Source organism: Rhinopithecus roxellana, chromosome 10 (assembly GCF_007565055.1).
Source record: "Rhinopithecus roxellana isolate Shanxi Qingling chromosome 10, ASM756505v1, whole genome shotgun sequence".
In the NCBI taxonomy this organism is placed as follows: domain Eukaryota; kingdom Metazoa; phylum Chordata; class Mammalia; order Primates; family Cercopithecidae; genus Rhinopithecus; species Rhinopithecus roxellana.
Window position 1 is genome coordinate 96035967 of NC_044558.1, and position 22860 is coordinate 96058826.

At 48.2% G+C, this 22860-nt stretch overlaps 1 protein-coding gene and 1 pseudogene across 2 annotated transcripts in view; both read left to right on the plus strand.

Moving 5' to 3' along the window:
• Positions 1–22860, plus strand: part of GLTP (glycolipid transfer protein) — a 30663-nt gene continuing 7803 nt past the window's right edge. Inside the window, exons 1-2 of one of the 2 annotated variants that reach the window (XM_010379434.2) lie at positions 1–265; positions 22788–22846. In XM_010379434.2, the coding sequence (XP_010377736.1) occupies positions 163–265; positions 22788–22846 (162 nt within the window). In that variant the 5' untranslated portion in view covers positions 1–162. The remainder of the gene's footprint in view (positions 266–22787; positions 22847–22860) is intronic. The other variant, XM_030938953.1, reaches the window with a different exon arrangement.
• Positions 21120–21761, plus strand: LOC104675099 (annotated as a pseudogene).

The following is a 22860-nucleotide window of genomic DNA, read 5'->3' on the forward strand; positions in this document are numbered from 1 at the left end:
CTTGGGTACCAGGGCGCGGTGCGGGCGGAAGTGGTGACGCTGGCGTCCCCGGAACCTGCGGCGGGCGGCTGTGACGGCCCCGGCGCTGACGGCGGCGGCCCGCGGGGCGGCGTGGACGCCCGCGGCGCCGGCTGGGGCATCACCGCGGGCCTCGACCCCGAAATGGCGCTGCTAGCCGAACACCTGCTGAAACCGCTGCCCGCGGACAAGCAGATCGAGACCGGGCCCTTCCTCGAGGCGGTGTCCCACCTGCCGCCCTTCTTCGGTGAGCCGGAATGGAGGGGGGAGGCGGCCCGCAGTCCCACACGCACCCGAATCCTTCCCCTTAGCATCCCCTAAACATCTCTGCCCTAGACATCCCCAAGTCCTGTTTCCCCAGGCACCCAAGATCCTCTTTACCTCCACTCACCCTAAAGTCTCCCTTTCCCGGACCACTCCCAAGTCCTCTCCCCTCTAAACATGTCACATCCTCCCTGTCCTCTCCAAATCCTCCCTCTCCCTAGACACCTCACAGTCCTCCATATCCCCCAAATGCCCCCTGATCATCCGTCCCCCCAACACCCCTTACTCTTCCATCTCCCCTAGGCGTTCTCTAATCCACCATCTCCCCCAAAGACTCCTGCCCCTTCTTCCCCAAAGTGCTTCCTTCATCCCTGGCGCTTTCTGATGACTCTCAACTCCCTCACCTTACAATGAATCCCCCCATTTCATAAGCCTTCTCTTTAAACGCTTCCAGCCTCTCCTTCATGGGACCTAAGAACCCTTCCTTCTTCCCGCAGAATTCCCTCATTCCAGATCAAAGACTCCCGTCTCCCCCTCCAAGGGTAGGAAGCCTGGTGAGGCGGGGACAGGAAGGGTGTTTTGAAGGTGGAGTTGCAAAACTCCAGGGCCTCTTTCTAGGGGAAACCACCTTAAGTTTTTCCTCCTTTTAGGACGGGGGTGAGGGTTGTGGGGGGAGCTGTTTTGTGAGGTGACATCAGACATACAGAGCTTGGCACCAATTGCTCCCTCAGTTTAGGCTCTACAAGAGGAAGCCCCTCCCCTGTATGTCGTGCTGAAGTTCCTGGACGCATTGGGAAGGCGGTCCACTTTCAGATCCTCTTCTCCCACTCCCTCAGCCTAGCCCAGCCCAGCCAAGGCCCGGGATGGAAAATGGGAACCAGAAAACAGCACCACTGCCCCTGCCCTTTGCCTTTTGGGTCCCAGGTAAAGGGTGCAACCTGAACCTCTATTCTCCTCCTTCATGTGGGCTCTGTCCTGGCCTGCCGGTTCACTTGGTGGCCTTGCAGGAAGATACCAGCCCCCAGGGCAAAGTCCAGCTGAAACTCATAGACCTTAAGGCAGTCTGACTTAGTGGGCAATGAAGCTTGTTGGGGGTGGTAGTTCCCACAGTGTGTTGAGCTCTGGGATGGTTGTGGTTACCTGGAGTCTATAGTTCCCCTCCTTCACCTCTTGAGCCCCAGTGTCCCCAGCTGTGAAACGGGGATGCTAATCTCCTAGGCCAGCTGTGAGGAGTAGATGAGATGGTGTGTGTAAAGCACCGAGGCCATAAGTGCCAAATAGGTCTTTGCTGTAGGGGGTGTGGTTATGAGTTCCTGAATCCAGTTTTGGTTCCTTGCTAGAGTGATTAATCAGTGTTTAAGGGAGTGCAAATTGTCTGGTGTGTATGATTCCAGACCTGGGTAAGCAATCTGAGATCAAGGGCTTGGTCTTTTACATCCACTCTGTGTCCCCGGTGCCCAGAACAGTGCCCGGCACATAGCAGACACTCAGTCAATACTGCTGAATGCACAAAACTTTCTTATTATCAGTGTTACAGTCTTGAGATAATACTGACTGTCCAGGCAGGGACTTGGGAGCGAGCCGGCCCTAGCATTGAAAAGTTGTTTAATTTTGTGACTGAGTTGTTGTTGTTGTTTTTTGCTTGCTTGTTTCCTCTTTGGTTCCAGGAATAGTTACAAGTCAGAGCCAGCTTGCCCCGGACAGGGATTCAGAATCCATTTAAGTCAGTGATTCTCAACTGAGGGCAGTTTTGCCCCTCAGGGGACATCTGACAATGCCTGGAGGCATTTTTGTCACAACTGTGTTGGGGGATGGGACGCGGGGTGTCTTGTGGGTAGAGGCCAGGGAGCTGCTCAGCATCCTACAGTGCACAGGACAGTCCTGCCACAACAAAGAATGATCTAGCCCCAAACATCAGCAGTGTCAAAGGTGGAGAAACCCTAGGTTAAACTCTGTGGCTTTTTCTTCCCTTATTTTCAGCGAGGTTGCACATCCATTCTGTATTGGGGGTATCATCATTTGATGAAATTATCTGGCTGGTTTTGGAGGAAAGAGGGAAGTGGCAAGCCAGAGCCAGCAGTCATCTGGTGCCAGGGCTAAAGAGCGTCTCCTCCTCCCTTTCCTTGGTCTCAAAGGACCCTTGTCTTTGTTGCAATCCCTGTGCTGTGGATGTCACATCTATTGACAGAAGTACCATTTACACAGAAGCCTCAGTGGGGTTGGTCCACAATGGGTTAACCACCACAGGGCCCTCTGCCCACCAGAGCTATTTACTGTTCACCAGAGAGGCTAATTCTTAGGACTCTAAAAAAAAAAAAGTGATAATTCATTTGAGCCATTATTCTCTTCTGTGGGGGGAGTAGAATTGCTCCTGAGGGTTGAAGACTTAAGCTTTAGGAGGATTCTTCCACGAGTGACTTTTCTCTGGGACATCTGATCGAGATCATTTGTCGGCTGTGATGCAGGGGCTTTTTTTAGATCTTGGGAGCATCTGGTCACCTGGATGATCTGGGTGGTGTGTGTGTCTCTTGAATGGAGCTGCTCTGGGGTGAGGGACACGAGGAGTCTGAAATACCTTGCAGTGACAGTTTCCTCCAAGTCAGGGATTTTTCACCATGGCACTGCCAACATTGGGACCAGATCATTCTTTGTGGTGGTGGGGCTGTCCTGTGCATTGTAAGATGTTTAGCAGCATCCCTGGCCTCTAGCTACCAGATGCCAGTAACACCCCCTCCCCCAAAAATATCCCCAGGGAGGCAAAATCACCTCTGAGAACCATAGCTCTAGATATAAATATGACTAAGAGCCAAAAGCTGTGTTTAAAAAAAGTATTTAATTCTTCAAGGAAGATCTGTCGATTGGAGGAAAACTGAGCAAATACAAATGATACATAAAAATCTCCCTGTCACTCACTGAGCACTTACTATGTGCTAAGTACTCTTTGTAGATTAGTTCACTTAATTGTCTGACAACATTTGAGGTGGAGTTTTAAAGAAAGAATCTCTGCTGGGATTTCAGAATATTTTCCTTCTACATTTACATCCATCTTTTTTTTTTTTTTTTTTTTTTGAGACTGAGTCTCACTCTGTCGCCCAGGCTGGAGTGCAGTGGCGTGATCTTGGCTCACTGCAAGCTCCACCTCCCGGGTTCACGCCATTCTCCTGCCTCAGCCTCCCGAGTAGCTGGGACTACAGGCGCCTGCCACCACGCCCAGTTAATTTTTTTGTGTTTTTAGTAGAGACGGGGTTTCACTGTGTTAGCCAGGATGATCTGGATCTTGTGACCTCGTGATCCGCCCGCCTTGGCCTACTAAAGTGCTGGGATTACAGGCATGAGCCACCGCACCCGACCCTTTACATCCATTTTTTGGGGGAAAAAAAAGTATGGGCTGGTACGGTGGCTCACGCCTGTAATCCCAGCACTTTGGGAGGCTGAGGTGGGCGAATCTCTTGAGGTCAGGAGTTTGAGACCGGCTTGGGCAACATGGTGAAACCCTCTCTCTACCAGAAGTACAGAAAATTAGCCGGGTGTTGAGGTGCATACCTGTAGTTCCAGCTATGTGGGAGGCTGAGGTGGGAAGATCACTTGAGCTTGGGATGCCGAAGTTGCAGTGAGCTGAGATTGTGCCACTACACTCCAGCATGGGTGGCAGAGCAAGACCCTGTCTCAAAAAAAAAAAAAAAAAAAAACTACATAAAGCCTAATTATCACTTATTACTGGTTGACAGAGTGAGACCCTGTCTCAAATAAATAAACAAACAAATAAACAAATAAATAAAATAAACAAACAAGTATAATCTGCTTTTTTCTGCCCAATAATATAGCATGACCATCTTTTTATGTCAATCCTCTGTCTTTCCTTTTCTTTCCTCCTTTTCCTTCCTTCCTCTTCCTTTCCTTTCTTTCCTTCTTTCTTTTCTTCCTTTCTTTCTTCCCTCCTTCTTTCTTTCCTTCCTTCCTTCCTTTCTTTTCTCCCTCCCTCCCTTCCTTCCTTCCTTTCTTTTCTCCCTCCCTTCCTTCCTTCCTTCCTTCCTTCCTTTCTTCCCTCCCTCCCTCCCTCCCTCCCTCCCTCCCTCCCTCCCTCCCTCCCTCCCTCCCTCCCTCCCTCCCTTCCTTCCTTCCTTCCTTCCTTCCTTCCTTCCTTCCTTCCTTCCTTCCTTCCTTTTCTTTCTTTTCCTTGCTTTCCTTTGTCACCCAGGCTAGAGTAGTGCAGTGATGTGAACTCCTGAGCTCAAGCAATCTTCCCACTTCAGCTTCCTGAGCAGCTAGAACTACAGGCATGTGCCACCATGCTTAGCTAATTTTTTTAATTTTTATTTTTGTAGAGACAGGGGTCTTGTTATGTTGCCCAGGCTGGAGTGCAGTGGCATGATCTCGACTCACAGCAACTTCCACCTCCTGGGTTCAAGTGATCCTCATGCCTCGGCCTCCCAAGTACCTGGGATTATAGGCGCATGACTCTATGCCCAGCTAATTTCTGTATTTTTAGTAGAGATGGGATTTTACCACTTTGGCCAGACTGTTCTTGAACTCCTGACCTCAAGTGATCCGTCCACCTCAGCATCCCAAAGTGCTGGGATTACAGGCGTGAGCCACTGCACCTGGCCAATTGTATTGTTTCAATGCAGTATAATTTATTAAACCAATCCCCTACTGCTGGACATTCACATTGCTTCTTATGTCAGGCTCTGGTAGACAGTGCTGCAGTGAACATCCTTGTATACACTTCTGTGTACACTCCTTTGGTTATTTCTCATTTTTGGAAGTGAAACTGCAGAGCTGAAGAGTGCTTTAACCTGTTAGAGTAGCCACATTTCTTAAAGCTTTGTTAGGTGTTGTTTGTGACAGCATTAGTTGGGCTTGCTTCAGTGTGCGTTGGCAGTGGGCCAGCCTCCTGCCTGCTTGGCTTAGAGCATCCATATCTTGGGCCTGCCCTTCCTCCTTATCTCCAATTGGAATCTCCCAAGTTGTACAGGTTTTACTACATCCACTTAGAGGCCAGCCCTTTGTTTATCTTCTGTCTGTACCTTGACCCAGTAATCAGATCTTTCCTGACCGATCAGTTTGCAAGACTGACTTCTGGGAGGGCTCCTTCTCATTCTGAAGGTCAATTTTGTGGCTGTTCTAAAGCATTAACAATGGGAGGGCAGGAGCATGGAGACTTAGGTAACATCTAGTTCTTGACACTCCCTGTCTAGAAGTCTGTGTGGTTCCCTGTCATCCCAGCGTGGAACCTGTGCTTCAGCCTTTGTGAATGGTTTCCAACCCCACACGTGGCACTATTGTCATACTCTTGCCGCCAGAGCTTCCCCACATTAGCCCCTCTGCCTGGTGGACCATTCTGCTCTTCAGCCCACCTCCCTCCTTTTGCCTGTCTAGGTTCTACTAATCCTTAAGGAGTCACCTTATCCAGAACATCTCTCCTGACTCTCTTAGACGCCCATAGACCCTATCATATTCTGTGAATTTGAGTTATTTCAGTGCGTCACACTCGGTGCTAGTACTATTTGCTGAATGACTGCTTTTCATTCTATTCTCATTCTTCTGGGTTCTTGTTGAAGATGCTGGGCCCTTCTCTCTTTTTCCAAATTAAAATACATGACTAGGCCAGGCACAGTGGCTCATGCCTGTAATCCCAGCACTTTGGGAGGCTGAGGCGGGTGGATCACCTGAGGTTGGGAGTTGGAAACCAACCTGGCCAACATGGAGAAACCCCGTCTCTACTAAAAATACAAAAAAAATTGACCAGGCATGGTAGCATGCACCTGTAATCCCAACTACTTGGGAGGCTGAGGCAGAAGAATCCCTTGTACCTGGAAGGTGAAAGTTGCAGTGAGCTGAGATTGCACCACTGCACTCCAGCCTGGGCAACAGAGCGAGACTCTGTCTCAAAATAAATAAACTAAATTAAACTAAAGTAAGATACATGACTAAATTAAAATACATAACCCCCTTCATAGCCTGTATTTGTGGCAGACATCATCAATCAATCATGATGCTGTTTTCCCCTTTGAGCCTAAACATAGCCTTGGCATCTTTCTTAACACAGCCACTCCAGGTCAGTTAGAGTGGTGCGTGAGATGATACCTGTTTGCTCTCACTGTTTAGGGAGAGACTAGAGATGGAAGAGCTGAAGGTCATGATTTCCACCTCTCAGTTCTTGAGATCCAAATTCTGGGGTTCACTTTTCTTCATGCCTCTTACCTTAATTAAACGGATGTCTGTGGAATCTGGCCTTCTGGGCATCTGGCACTCATTAAATAGTCCTAGAGTGAACCCAGAAAGAGTGGTTTTCTATCACTTTTGGTTCAGTGCTTGTTCCATTTTGGGGAAGTGGAGCAGTGACAGCCTACAATCAGAGATTTATCTTGTTTTACAGCCAAAGAAACCGAGGCCAGAGGGGTTAGGTGACTTGCTCAGGGTCACACAGCCAGTGAGTGACCAGTAAAGCCAGACTAGAACTCAAGCCTCTGGACTCCTTATGTGGTGCTTTTGCTGTCATGCCTGCTGTCTTGGCTTTCTCTCTGGTAAAGGAGAGGACCCCCAGTGGAGCCAGCCTGGTTAGGTACTTGAGAAAATCCAGTGGTTCTGCTGGCACCATGGTGACTTGTCCACATGACAGGTGGCATGGGTGCCACAGACCAGACATGCAGGTTTGCTCTGAGGTGTGTAAGGCTTAAACAGCCTGCCAAGCTGGTCTGTAACTCCTGTTTGAATGTAAATTAGAAAATGACTGGGGTGTTGAAATCATCTTGTGGGAAAAGCCCCAAACAAGTTGGCTGGTTGTGTGTGTGTGTTTTGTTTAAGAGACAAGGTCTTGCTCTATCGCCCAGACTGGCATGCAGTGGGGTGATCACAGCTCACTGCGGCCTCCAGCTCCTAGGCTCAAGTGATCCCCCTGCCTCAGCCTCCTGAGTCCTTGGGATTATAGGCGTGTGCCACAGTGCTCAACTCTCGCTTTTTTTTTTTTTTTGAGACAGAGTCTTGCTCTATTGCCCAGGCTGGAGTGCAGTGGCATGATCTCAGCTCACTGCAACCTCTGCCTCCTGGGTTCAAGTGATTCTCCTGGCTCAGCCTCCCCAGTAGCTGGTATTACAGATGCACACCACCATGCCCAGCTAATGTTTTGTATTTTCACTAGAGATGGGGTTTCACTATGCTGGCCAGGCTGGTCTTGAACGCCTGATCTCATGTTCCGCCCACATCAGCCTCCCAAAATGCTGGGATTACAGGCGTGAGCCACCGTGCCCGGCCTCAGCTCTGGGTTTTCCTTCATCTGGGGCATCAGGCTAACTGGGAACCAGCCCCACCTGAACCCCTTAATCTGTGAGTTAGAAGCTCCCCCACTGCAACAAGCATCCTCTGAGATTTGGGACCACCTACCACAGCCTTGCAACATTTTCTGCTTTGTTTTATTTATTTATTTATTTATTTATTTATTTATTTATTTTTTGAGATGGAGTCTCGCTCTGTCGCCCAAACTGGAGTGCAGTGGCCAGATCTCAGCTCACTGTAAGCTCTGCCTTTCGGGTTCACGCCATTCTCCTGCCTCAGCCTCCCGAGTAGCTGAGACTATAGGCGCCCACCACCTCGCCCGGCTAGTTTTTTGTATTTTTTTTTTTTTTTTTTAGTAGAGACGGGGTTTCACCGTGTTAGCCAGGATGGTCTCGATTTCCTGACCTTGTGATCCGCCTGTCTCGGCCTCCCAAAGTGCTGGGATTACAGGCTTGAGCCACCGCGCCCGGCCTCTGCTTTGTTTTAAATTTAAAGTTAATGCTAATACCTGTTTATTTTTTGGTTTTGTATAGAGCGGGGGTGTCCAATCGTTTGGATTCCCAGGGCCACACTGGAAGAATTGTCTTGGGCCACACATAAAATACACTAACGCTAACGATAGCTGACGAGCTAAAAAAAACAAACAACCTTAAATTTCATAATGTTTTAAGAAAGTTTCTGAATTTGTGTTGGGCCGCATTCAAAGCGGTCCTGGGCCACATGCAGTCTACGGTCTGCAGTCTGCGGGTTGGACAAGCTTGGTGTAGAATATCCCAAGAAAAATATGGCTGGGCGCGGTGGCTCAAGCCTGTAATCCCAGCACTTTGGGAGGCCGAGACGGGTGGATCATGAGGTCAGGAGATCGAGACCATCCTGGCTAACACTGCGAAACCCCGTCTCTACTAAAAAATACAAAAAACTAGCCGGGCGAGGTGGCGGGCGCCTGTAGTCCCAGCTACTCGGGAGGCTGAGGCAGGAGAATGGCGTGAACCCGGGAGGCGGAGCTTGCAGTGAGCTGAGATCCGGCCACTGCACTCCAGCCCCGGCGACAGAGTGAGACTCCATCTCAAAAAAAAAAAAAAAAAGAAAAACAAGAAACTGTATTAACCCTCCTAATAAGCAGGTGAGTTATCATTTGGATTGTCTGTTGAGAGCTGGATTCTAGAGGAATGGGATTTCGGTTGTGTGCCTGGGATAGACCCTGAGAAGATGAAACAAATAATGTCTTGTTGGAGGAAGAACCCAGATAGACACTTTCTGCAACGGCTGTTACAATTTTGAAACTGCTGGCAGACTTCGGAGATACATTTGTAAGTAGTAAGTGAGGCTTTCTTGGCCTTCAGGAGCACCTGATGTGTGCTAGTGCCATGCTGGCGGGGCCCACTCTTGATCCCACCTGGCCAGAGAACCATCTGGAAGGAGGGCTGTCGAGGGCCCTGTTGCGTTTTTCTGTCCATGTGCGTAACAGCCCATGAGTTGGCTGTTTTTGAGGCTCAGAGGAGAGAAGTCACTTTGAGTCTGATTCTCTTCCTCTGATATCCATTCCCTGAACACCGTGTATAGATGAGTGGGAAGAAACATGGAGATTGGCATCTGGCTGAGCCAGCCTGAGCTTGAAAGGCCCTGAGGTGGCTTCTTTTTGGCAGCTCCGTTTCCCACCAGCTGTGTGGCAAAAGGCCCACTTCCTAAAGGTCTAGGGCTGTCCGTCCTACCTGTGGAAAGATGTGGTGGCTCCGGGCAGGAGCACCAAAATCAATGCCTGACTTGGTGAATGACTGCTAGGGCACAGAGCCAGCTGCATGGCTGCTTAAGTCTGACAGTTGCTCCAGCAGCCTCCTTTATAATGTCCAAAGGCCAGAGTACATACAGACCAGTGGCACCCACCCACCCTGTCCTGGGATGGTGGTGATTAGATCTTTGTGTTCAGAAAAATCTGGCCCTTGAGGTCAGAGCCTGAGGTCTGGCCTCTCTGCTGCCAGAAGGAAGAGAGAGGATCGAGTAGGAGGGGAGAGACTACAGTTGCTTGCTAACTCATCTAGCCCCTCCTCTGCTGCACAGGGATGCTTGGAGGGACAGCCCTCCACTGTGAATCCCTTGGGGCAGAAGTCAGGCCCTCCCAGGACCCACCAATGGGCTTCTGCATCATGGGCGCCCAGCCTATATCCACCTGAAAAGGAATGGGAGGAATTAGTGACACAGGGCTTTATAAAATATAACGTATGACGGTGATCATAGCTAGCATCATCTCTATTTTGACTGGTTCCCAGGATCAAGCATTGAATTAGACAGTAACTCATTTCTAATCCTCATGATGAACTTAGGAGGAATTTGGCACCATTTTTCAGAAGAGGAAACCGATGTTCAGAGAGATGTCCACAGGACTTTGCAGCAGGTCTAGCGCTGTAACAGGGGAGACCAGCGCCACATCAGGAAACAGGAAGATGTTGGAAGTCCTTTCTAGGGCAGAAATGTCCCTTGTAGGGGAGGAGGGGAAATGATAGGAAGTTCCCGGCTGGCATGACAGTGTGATTATTTCAATGAGCTTCTTAGAATGGAAATATTGGGGCCGGGCGTGGTGGCTCATGCCTGTAATCCCAGCACTTTGGGAGGCCAAGGCAGGCAGATCATAAGGTCAGGAGTTTGAGACCGGCCTGGCCAACATGGTGAAACCCTGTCTCTACTAAAAATATAAAAAAAAATTAGCCGGGTGTGATGGCACGCACCTGTAATCCCAGCTACTTGGAAGGCTGAGGCAGGAGAATCGCTTGACCCAGGAGGCGGAGGTTGCAGTGAACCGAGATCATGCCACTGTACCCATCCTGGGACAGAGCGAGACTGTCTCAGGAAAAAAAAAAAAGAAGAATGGAAATGTTGGGTCCTAGTCTTGGGTTTCATTGTTTTAGTAAAAACCTGTCAGAATGAATGTTAACTCCTTTTGTTGCATACTTACGGTGGTACTTGTATGGAGGCCTTTTTTGTGGTTCTTGTTAGAGCGTTAACTGTATCTGAGCTTTTCAAAGTCATTGCAGTGGATCAGCCCTCTCCAGGGCCTTCTAGAAGCCTCTGCTTTCCACCCTGGCAGTTAGGCAGTCGACTCACACTTCCCTGTGTTCAGAAATGATTCATGTTCTGCCTTGCTGTTCCTCCAAGTTCCTTACTTCACTCCATTCTGAGATCTCTGTCTTAATGGTCTGGAATACATTTGAAGTCATTATTTTATGATGGGGAGATTTCTGCTAATTTTACCCCTAACAATAAATCAATGAGTCAATAATTCTTTTTCTCCCTCCTGCCTTCCTTCCTCTCCTTCTGTTTTGATTTCTTAATCATTGGAATAATTGTTTTCTGGATTTTTCTCTTTAAAGAAAAGCTTTATCTGTTGGGAAAGGTGATGATGATATAGTTTATAATAATAAGCATAAATGATAATACCTTCTTTTTCTTTTCTTTTTCTTTTTTTTTTTTTTTTTTGACGTGGAGTCTTGCTCTGTTGCCAAGGCTGAAGTGCAGTGGCGTGATCTCGGCTCACTGCAACCTCCACCCTCCCCCCAGGTTCAAGCAATTCTCTTACCTCAGCCTCCTAAGTAGCTGGGATTATAGGCGCACACCACCACACCCAGTTAATTTTTGTATTTTTAGTAGAGATGGGGTTTCACCATGTTGGCCAGGCTGGTCTTGAACTCTTGACCTCAGATGATTTGTCTGCCACGGCCTCCCAAAGTGCTGGGATTACAGGCATGAGCCACCGTGCCCAGCCTAATACCTTCTTTTTCACTGAGCACTTACTAGGTACCAGAAACTGTGCTTAGGCCTTTATTTATACTTTATTTAAGCGTCACAGCAACGCTTTGAAGAAGAGTCCATTATGAGCCTCATTTTAAAAATGAGGAAACTTTCTGGGTGCAGTGGCTCACGCCTGTAACCCCAGCACTTTGGGAGGCCCAGGCAGGCAGATCTCTTGAGGTCAGGAGTTTGAGACCAACCTGGCCAACATGGCAAAACCTTGTCTCTACTAAAAATACAAAAATTAGCAGGCATGGTGGCGGGCGCCTCTAATCCTTGCTGCTTGGGAGGCTGAGGCAGGAGAATGGTGTGAACCTGGGAGGCGGAGGTTGCAGTGAGCCAAGATCACACTGTTGCACTCCAGCCTGGGCGAGAGAGTGAGAGTTTCAGAAAAAAAAAAAGGACAAATAATTTTCCCAGCTGAATGTGCTGGCTCATGCCTGTAATCCCAACACTTTGGGAGGCCGAGGCAGGCAGATCATGAGGTCAGGAGATCGAGACCATCCTGGCCAACATGGTAAAACCCTGTCTCTACTAAAATAAAAAAAAAAAAAAAAAAAAAAAAAAAATTAGCTGGGCGTGGTAGTGCGTACCTATAGTCTCAGCTGCTCAGGAGGCTGGTTTTGAACTCCTGGCCTCAAGTGATCCACCTGCCTTGGCCTCCCAAAGTGCTGGGATTACAGGCATAAGCCACTGTGCCTGGCCCGGGGATGAAGTTTTTAAAGCAGTATTTTGAATTGTTTTGTAAACATTCTTTCCTCTTTAGATAGTAGACTCAGAGTAGGAACCCGTTTTAGGAATGTAGGTAATCTCAAGGCTCATATCCTTAAAAATAGGCCTTATTGTAAACTGAGCCATGACAACCCACACCCCCAGATTAATAAATGATTCATCTCCATCAGCTGTAATTTGAGTGTCTTCCATTATGATCCTTGTAACCCGGGACCTATAAAGTTAATCTGCCTCATATGTTTAACAACTGAACTTTATTATTCAGCTATGAAAAAAAACATTGAATTTACAATAAAGCCTCCCCACACCAGGCTTGTAGCATCACGACATGGGCATCCTGTTCTTCCTTTCTGGAAATAACTGTTTATGAATTGGGTTAGGTGTGTTCTGTCCTGAATCACACAGGCTGAAAGTGAAGCAAGCTGTGCATATTAAAGAGTGCTTTTTTGTTCCTGAACTTTGTTCCTGAGATGAAATGAGAGGGTGGGCCAGGGCAGGGTAATTTGGTCACCTCATTACTCAACATCAGGAACATCCCGTGTCGTAAGAGATGGCTGTTTGAAGAGGCAACTTGGATGGAAATTTCCAGATATATGCTGTGGTCTTGCTAAGAGCATAACGACCAGCACTGTCCAACTCTCTTGAGGCCAGAAAAAGAGGAAATGAGGTTGGGCGCAGTGGCTCCTGCCTATAATCCCAGTGCTTTGGGAGGCCAAGGTGGGAGGATCACTTGTGGCCAGGAGTTCAAGACCAGCCTGGGCAACAAAGTGAGACCCCATCTCTACAAAAAATTAAAAACAAAAAATTAGCTGGACGTGGTGACATGTGTCTGTAGTCTCAGCTACTCCAGAGGCTGAGGCTGGAGGATCACTTGAGCCTGGGAGGTCAAAGCTGCAGTGACCCAGGCAGGAGGCCCCAGACAGCCCTTGTCTAGTCAGAGTTGTCCCAGAGGCCATGCACGAAACCCCTCCTTGGTACATGCCTCCTCTTTGCAGGAGATTCTGATTCTGTTGGCTATTTGGTTTTTAAGTATCTAAAAGAATTTGGCTGGGCACGGTGGCTCACACCTGTAATCCCAACACTTTGGGAAGCCGAGGTGGGTGGATCGTTTGAGCTCAGGAATTTGAGACCACCCTGGGCAACATGGTGAAATCCTGTCTCTACTAAAATACAAAAATTTAGCCTGACATGGTGGCGTGCGCCTGTAGTCCCAGCTACTTGGGAGGCTGAGGCAGGAGAATTGCTTGAGCTCGGGAGGCAGAGGTTGCAGTGAGCTGAGATTGCTCCACTGCACTCTAGCTTGGGCTACAGAGTGAAACTCTGTCTCAAAAAATAAATAAATAAATAAATAAATAATTGAAGCACTGCAGGAAGAAGTAGCCATCAAGCATCAACAGGAGTTTAAAAAAAATACACAAAGTTGGCCAGGTACAGTAGCTCATGCCTGTAATCCTAGCACTTTGGGAGGCCGAGACTGGAGGATTGTTTGAGCCCAGGAGTTCAAGACCAGCCTGGGCAATGGTGTAGTGAGTCCCACTCTCTACAAAAAGTAAAAAAAAAAAAAAAAAAAAAAAAATTAGCCCAGCATGGTGGTGCACACCTGTAGTCCCAACTACTCTGGAGGCTGAGGTGGGAGGATTGCTTGAGCCCAGGAGTTCCAAGCTACAATGAGCCATGATTGTGTCACTGCATTCCAGCCTGGGCAACACAGTGATACCCTGTCTAAAAAAAAAAAAAAAAAAAAAGATACACAAAGCTGTCCAGTTGTCCTAAAAGCCTGAAGGCACACCATCTGGAGTCATTTAGTGACAGTTTGAGGGGACCAGTGACATTTCTGGGCCACCTCTTTATCATAACTCGTATTTTTGATGATGGCCCTGTTTAGAAAGCTATAGATGGCTTCCACTATGAAAGCAGTGACATTTGTGTTACATTTTGATGAGCTCCATCCAGGATGGCTGAGCTACAATGCTGATGGTGTATTTGTATTTGAGAGCCAGGCACAGTGATGCACAGCTGTAGTGCTCAGGAAGCTGAGGCAGGAAGATGACTTGAGCCCAGGAGTTCTTGGCTGTAGTGTGCTACACTGATTGGGTGTCTGCACTAAGTTTGGCATCAATATGGTGACCTCCTGGCAAAGGGGCCCACCAGGTTGCTTAAAGAGGTGTGAACTGGGCCGGGCGCGGTGGCTCAAGCCTGTAATCCCAGCACTTTGGGAGGCTGAGACGGGCGGATCACGAGGTCAGGAGATGGAGACCATCCTGGCTAACACGGTGAAACCTCGTCTCTACTAAAAAAATACAAAAAACTAGCCGGGCGAGGTAGCGGGCGCCTGTAGTCCCAGCTACTCGGGAGGCTGAGGCAGGAGAATGGCGTAAACCCAGGAGGCGGAGCTTGCAGTGAGCTGAGATCCGGCCACTGCACTCCAGCCTGGGCGACAGAGGGAGACTCTGTCTCAAAAAAAAAAAAAGAGGTGTGAAGTGGCCCAGGTTGGAAACAGCAGGTCAAAATTCCCATGCTGATCAGTAGAGGGATTGCACCTGTGAATAGCCACCGCATTCCAGCCTGGGCAATATAGCAAGACTTTTAAAAAATATGGTAGATGGAAAATATTTCACTGTTTTTATTTGTCTTATTATTGAGATTAAGCATCTTTTCATTTCTATGGTGAATTGCCCATTGTTCTATAGGGCTGTTGTTTTTTTCTTACTGATTTGTAAGAGCTCTTTACATATTAGGGATACTAGCCTTTTTTCTGTTATGCTTGTTACACAGACTCTCTACTGTCTGCCCCCAAGTTTTTTGGCTTTAGTTGGTGGTGGAATTTCTCCTCTCCCCCATATAGGAGGTTTCTGTTTTTATAATTAGGTTTATTGGTTTCTTTCCTTGTGCCTTGTGATTTGAGTAGCGTGCATTGGAAAAAGCCTTCTCCATTAAACAGAAGGGGCCATTTGCCAGCTGTTCCAGATAACCAAGGCTTTACTGTATTTGGAATCTGCTCATTCTAGTTGGGTCTGTGAAAGAAGATGGTGGGACCATATCTGATTTTTCTTATTTTAAAGACAGCTTCAGGCCAGGCATGGCAGCTCACGCCTGTAATCCCAGCACTTTGAGGGAGCCAAGGCAGACAGATCGCTTGAGCCCAGGAGTTTGAGACTGGCCTGGGCAAAATAGTAAGACCCTGTCTCTATTTTTTTTTCAGACAGAGTCTCACGCATGATCTCAACTCACTGCAACCTCCACCTCCCAGGTGCAAGTGATTCTCTTGCCTCAGCCTCCCAAGTAGCTGGGATTACAGATTTGCACCACTACGCCCAGCTAATTTTTGTATTTTTAGTACAGATGGGGTTTCACCATGTTGGTCAGGCTGGTCTTGAACTCCGAACTTCAGGTGATCTGCCCGCCTCGGCCTCCCAAAGTGTTGGGATTACAGATATAAGCCACCATGCTCGGCCTGACCCTGTCTCTATTAAAAAAAAAAGAAGAAGAAGAAGAAGAAGAAGAAGTAAAACATGTTTAAAAAGACAGCTTCCTTTCTCCCTGGAGGTCATGAACTAGAAAACCCTCCAAGTCCCCTCCCTCCCTCCAGGTTCTGGGTGGCATTTCAAAGAGCCTGTTTGCTGACAACAATTAAAAAAAAAAACAAGTTTGGGGTAACTGCAAAACTGGTCAAACAAGAAGGGTAATTTAGGGTTAGGGCTGCATTCTGTAGGAAACGGAAGGCTCGAGAGCCTGGTAGAAACATGTCATGCTCTATTCAGAGCAGGCGCAGGCTTGAATTTAAACTATCAGAGGCTGGGTGTGGTGGCGCGCATGCCTATAATCCCAGCTTCTAGGGAGCTGAGGCAGGAGAATCACTTGAACCCGGGAGGCGGAGGTTGCAGTGAGCCTAGATGGCACCACTGCACTCCAGCCTGGGCGACGGAGTGAGACTCTGTCTCAAAATAAATAAATAAGTAAAATAAACTATTAGAAAAGCCACCACATGCTTGGGAATTAAAATCGTCTTCTGGTTTCCTATTTTCTCTGAGTTCACAGGACTTCAAAGAATCATTCTTTGAGTTCAAAGAATGGTAACATTCTAGACAGAAAGGTTAAGGGTGTAGTGGAAGCAGCTTTGGCTCTGGAATTGTGTCTTGGCACTCCCTGGAGTGTAACCTGGGCAAGTCATTTGGCTTTTCTGTGACTTGATGTCCTTGGACTGCACCAAAGACAAACATAAGCCTAGAGCCTTGAGTGGGTGATGTTGAAACAGGCTTCAGCCCAACTATATACAGAGCACTTCCTGTTTGCACAGCACCTCTGGGCTGTAGAAACCGAAGGGCCAGAACCTAGAGTGGTTAAGTCACTTGGCCAAACTCACACCAGAGCTGAGATTCAAACCTAGGACTGTGGATGCCACTGCTTCAATGCCACTGCCCAGGTTGATGCCCCTGCTAATAGCAGGCAGCCCACCTCCAGATGCTTCTAGACCCACTTCAGCGTGCATGTTTACATAACACAGATGCATGTGGAGCTCCCTTTCCTGCCAGTGACTCCCTGTGGGTAGAGCGTGGAAGTGGAGTCTGGGGTGGCGTTCCCAGCCCCTGCCTCGCCTCCCCTCTCTTCTGCTAGGCTCCCAGCCCCAGAAGTGCATTTGAGGCACCACATTCCTCCCTTACTGTTGAGCAGGAGCTCTGGCCCTGTGCGGTGGCCCCACACACAATAACAGCTGCCTCGTGACCCTCGTAGCGCATGGTCAGGAGAACACAAAACAAAAAGCCTTTCTCCCTGCCACCACGGCAGGGCCCCTCAGAACTGCAAAAGGATGCTGCATAACATTTTTCTGCGTCTCTGAAATGCATGTTGAATGACCTAAGTCATTGAGAAAAGCTAATAAGCCACCCATGGTGGATGGTGATCTGTCATCAAGCCCTGCCATCATCTCTTCTTCACTGGAAGGCTTTGGTTGAAAACCAGCCAATGGCAGTAAAAACAATCATGGTCAGTGCTTTGAGCCCTCACTTTGCATGTGACACCTCTTTCTCACAGCAGCCCTGCAGAGGAACATCTTAGAAGGATTTCCATTTTATAAGCAGGGGAACTGAGGCCTAAGTCCCTTCACATATCCTCTGCCATCTGTAGGAAACGGAAGGCTCGAGAGCCTGGTAGAAACATGTCATGCTCTATTCAGAGCAGGCGCAGGCTTGAATTTAAACTATCAGAGGCTGGGTGTGGTGGCGCATGCCTATAATCCCAGCTTCTAGGGAGCTGAGGCAGGAGAATCACTTGAACCCGGGAGGCGTTTAAGGGTACTTAAAATCAGTATGTTGGGTCAGTCTGAACCATAGGAGGGTGCAGAGATGGAGAGCCTGGCAGGGAAATACACAGACAGATTCTACATTTCCTGCAGTCCATTCATTCACTCATTCATTCATTCATTCATTCATTCCACAGATGTCATACAAGTACCGACTGGGGTCAGGCACCTGCTGGGTGCTGGGGGCATAGCAGGGAACCTGGTCCCTGCCCTCTTCAGAGCTCAAGTCTGGTGGCAAGACTGTTGGTTTAAAAAACAAAGGTGTAACACATGTGACTATCATCACTGTAGCAGTGAAACAGACTTGGGGAAAAAAAGTAGAAAAACAAATAGGATTTTATGAGCAGAAAAAAAAGTGACATTACTTTTTTCAGTATTTTCTATGAGAAAATCCAAATGTGGCAAAGTTGAAAGAATTTTATAGTAAGTAGTACTCGTACACCTATCACCTAGATGTTACCATTAATATTTTACTGTGCCTATCTATCCATATCTCTATCTAGCTGTCCATCAGTCTAATGTAAGCCTTTGTATATTATGCATTTTTATTTTTCATTTATTTATTTTTTTGAGATGGAATTTCACTCTTGTTGCCCAGGCTAAAGTACAGTGGCACAATCTCGGCTCACTGCAACCTCTGCCTCCTGGGTTCAAGTGATTCTCCTGCCCCAGCCTCCCAAGTAGCTGGGATTACAGGTGCGTGCCACCATGCCTGGCTAATTTTTGTATTTTTATTAGAGACAGGATTTCACCATGTTGGTCAGGCTGGTCTTGAACTCCTGACCTCAGGTGATCCACCCACCTCGACCTTCCAAAGTGCTGGGATTATAGGGGCGAGTCACTGCGCCTGGCCCACATTTTAATTTTTTTAAGAGATGGAGTCTCACTCTGTTGCGCAGGCTGGAGTGCAGTGACACAATCATAGCTCAGTGCAACTTTAACTCCTGGGTTTGAGCGATCCTCCACCTCAGCCTCCCGAGTAGCTGGGACTACAGGTGCATGCCACCACGTCCGGCTCATTATACATTTTGGGAAGATGTGGATGTAAAGCCGTCAGCTGGAGCTGAGGAACAGCCTTACGTCTGGATGGGTTTTGCCAGTCCCCATGTAGCCCATCCATGGCACCTGCCTGGCCCCCTGTGAGGGTCAGAATTGGCACCCCCTGGTGGCACTGTAGTCACTGGCGGAGGAAAGAGGTTCTTGGCTCCGGCGTTATTATGTAAGTTGAGAATGCATGGTCCTTCCAGAGAGGCAGTGGTAGCGGTGCTGGAAGAGAACACCTTCCAGGGCTAACAAGTGGCATGACCTCCCCAGGCTGGCCTCCACATGCAGCGGAGGTCAGTGATCCGTCAGGTGAGGTTAAAGGGTGGCATGGAGTTGTCACCCCATTGATGCCTGGCAGGCCTGTCTGGGAGACCAGAGCACCCTGGATTCGTTGCCTGCATCCCTGGCACAGCACCTCTGAGCAGCCTGTGACGTGACCACCATAGGGAAGGCTCCAGCATGGCCCATTGTTGGGAAATTTGCCTCCGCAGACATTGGAAAGAGGCTCAGTTGCCAAGAGGAGACTGCTCATGGCCCAGCATGAGGACAGCATGCCCGGAGCTTGCAGCAGGGCAAGGTGGCAGCCCCACCTCTAGTGGGGCGTCACAGGGGAGCACAGAGAAAGCAGCAGGGGCACAGGTCAAGGATGAGTCCCACTCGGTGGAGGTTCTGGGGAATCCTGTGGCTTCCACAATGATGTCATTTGCTGGGTCACAGCACCTGACCCTAGTAATGATATGAGGTCATAAAAATGATTGAAGTCCAGGTACTGAGTGTTCAGCACTCACCGGACACTCTGCTACATGTATTTGGTGCCTTATTTTATTTTATTTATTTATTTATTTATTTATTTATTTATTTATTTATTTTGAGACGGAGTCTCGCTCTGTCACCCAGGCTGGAGTGCTGTGGCCGGATCTCAGCTCACTGCAAGCTCCGCCTCCCGGGTTCACGCCATTCTCCTGTCTCAGCCTCCCGAGTAGCTGGGACTACAGGCGCCGCCACCTCGCCTGGCTAGTTTTTTGAAGTTTTTTTTTTTTTTTTTTTTTGAGACAGAGTCTTGCTCTGTCGCCCGAGCTGGAGTGCAGTGGCCGGATCTCAGCTCACTGCAAACTCCGCCTCCCGGGTTCACGCCATTCTCCTGCCTCAGCCTCCCAAGTAGCTGGGACTACAGGCGCCCGCCTCCTCGCCCGGCTAGCTTTTTTTTGTATTTTTTTTTTAGTAGAGACGGGGTTTCACCGTGTTAGCCAGGATGGTCTCGATCTCCTGACCTCGTGATCCGCCTGTCTCGGCCTCCCAAAGTGCTGGGATTACAGGCTTGAGCCACCGCGCCCGGCGCCTTATTTTATTTTATTTTTGAGATGGAGTCTTGCTCTGTTGCTAGGCTGGAGTACAGTGGCACAATCTCGGCTCACTGCAACCTCCGCCTCCTAGGTTCAGGCGATTTTCCTGTCTCAGCCTCCTGGGTATCTGGGACTACAGGCGCCTGCTACCACGCCTGGCTAATTTTTGTATTTTTAGTAGAGGTGAGGTTTCACCATGTTGGCCAGGCTGGTCTCAAACTCCTGACCTTGTGATCCGCCCGCCTTGGCCTCCCAAAGTGCTGAGATTACAGGCGTGAGCTACCGCCTAGCCTCGGTGCCTTATTTTTAATTTCTTAAAGAAGTATATGAAATAAGTACTATTATTGCCCCATTTGACACAAGAGGAAACTGAGGCACACAGAGGCGAGGAGACTTACTCAGCTTGGGAGTGGTCGTGCAGGATTCTCACCCCATCTGTCTGAATCCCTAGCCCACCTTCTTTCCACTGGGCTATGGGCTGTTTCCTTAAGTGTCTAATGCTGTTTCTCTCATGTACCTCTTTTCATAGCTGCATTTAGAATGTTCCAGATGGCTGGCCAGGTGTGCAGGGTCACCCTGGGTGGAATTTGGCTTAAGGAAGTTCCTTCCCTAGCCCTCTGCCCTCATGTGGTCACTTGGCGCACACACTGAGGTCCCTGTCTGGCCTCCTGGGTATTGGCCTTTCACTCCCGTGGGGTCGGCACCCGCCTCTAGCCTGCTCTGGGGTCTTTGTCCCCTGGGCTCTGTAGTAGGCTTAGCGAGCTCACTTTTCTGGACTGCAGCAAGGACAATGAAAAGGTGTCACGGAAGCCCGGTAGTCTGTCTTCAGTCTCAAAGGTAAAGTCCACATCGAGCCTGCTCAGTAAAGAACCTGCATACTTCCTGCATGTAAGGAGCGAGATGTCCTGTGACAGCCTGCCATGGGGGTGTCAAAAGAGGGAGCGGAGGAGAGGCAGGCAGCAGGCTGCTCACATTTCAGCAGATTCCAGCAGTTCCAGGCACTGCCAGGCAGTTTCCAGGTCTACATTTTATCAACTCCAAGGTGTTACCTATTATACGATGCTCCCATATATTATGACCTACCAAGAAAGGAAATCGCCTCCATTTAAGAACATTCTACTGGGTGTGATGGTGTATCCCTCTAATCGCAGCACTTTGGGAGGCTGATTCAGGAGGATTGCTTGAGTCCAGAAGTTGAAGCCTGCAGTGAGCTGTGATCTTGCCACTGTACTCCAGCTTGAGTGCCAGAACAAGACCCTATCTTTATTTTATGCATTTATTTATTTTTATTTATCTTTCTTCAGTTGCCAAAGGACCCTGTCTTTAAAAACACACATAGGTGCACGCTACTATTGAAGACAATGGCCGAGAACAAATTCAGAGGGCAGAAGTCCAGGAGTGTATTTCACATAGCCAGCTGAAAACACTTTAAGGCTACCAACAAAGCAAAACCAGTTACTACTAATCTTAAGAAGATAAACGAGGCTGGACACAGTGGCTCATGCCTGTAATCCCAGCACTTTGGGAGGCAGAGGCGGGTGGATCACCTGAGGGTGGGAGTTCAAGACCAGGCTGACCAACATAGTGAAACCTGCCTCTACTAAAAATACAAAATTAGCCAGGCGTGGTAGCGTGTGCCTGTAATCCCAGCTACTCGGGAGGCTGAGGTAGGAGAATTGCTTGAACCCAGGAAGTGGAGGTTGTGGTGAGCTGAGATCATGCCATTGCACTCCAGCTTGGGCAACGGGAGTGAAACTCCGTCTCGGGGAAAAAAAAAAAAAGATAAGCGTTATGAATGATGAAAAAGTCAACAGAGTAGATAAAGCTTTTGTATTCAAAAACTGCAATTACTTTTGCACCAATCTAATAAATATACGAGATTTGCACACTTCTTAGAAGGACTTTCTCTTGAACCTCTGTAGAAAGAACTGATTCCTCAGTAGCATCATGAAAATAAAGTAGTTAATATTGATGAAGCTACAGAATTAATGGCTCAGTTCTAATATAGTGGTGATGCATCAAATTTCCCCCAAAGACCAATAAATTAAATGTTTTATCCAATTGAAAACAAACACATTGTACAGCTCTAGAAAAAATTTCTTTATATCCTTATTCTGTGAGCTTTTTTCTATTTTAAAAGTTAAGCACTTTTTTAAAAAAATCTTTTTTGTTAAAAACAGACACATTAGCTTAGGTCTACATAAGATCCTGATCACCAAGATCTGTGCAAAAAAAAATTTTTTTTTTTTTTTTTTTTTTTTTTTGAGACAGAATCTCACTCCGTTACCCAGGCTGGAGTATAGTGGCGTAATCTCACCTCACAGCAACCTCCGCCTCCCAGGTTCAAGCAATTTTCCTGTCTCAGCCTCCTGAGTAGCTGGGATTATAGGTACGAGCCACCATGCCCAGCTAATTTTTGTATATTGGTAAAGACAAGGTTTCACCATGTTGACCAGGATCGTCTTGAACTCCTGACTTCAAGTGATCCACCCGCCTTAGCCTCCTAAAGTGCTGGGATTACAGGCGTGAGCCACTGCACCAGGCCAAAATTTTTTTTTAATTAGCCGGATATGGTGGTGCGTGCCTGTAGTCCCAGCTACTCCAGAGGCTGAGGTGGGAGGATGGCTTGAACCCAGGAGGTCGAGGCTGTGGTGAGCTATGATCACACCACTGCGCTCCAGCCTGAGTGACAAAGCGAGACTCTGTCTCAAGATAAGCCCCAAAAAACAAACAAATACCATTCTGATTCTCGAGATGAATCAAATGTGTGTCTTAGGATTGGATTGTTTATTTCAAGCCATCCTCATCATGCCTCTGTGATTGGTGCTGTAGCCTCATTTGCCAACAGGAAGCTCAGAGAACGGAGCTGGGGGCTGCACCCAAGCCTATGCTGTCTTAGTAACATCCAGAACAACTCAGCTCTCCCCGGGACCCACCACGTAACCCACCCACCATGTCCCCACGGCCTGCAGTGGCCCTGAAAAATCACTTGCTGGTAATCTCAATCTCTCTTCTCATTTTGTCCCCAGATTGCCTTGGGTCCCCAGTGTTTACTCCCATCAAGGCAGACATAAGCGGCAACATCACGGTACGTACCTGGTC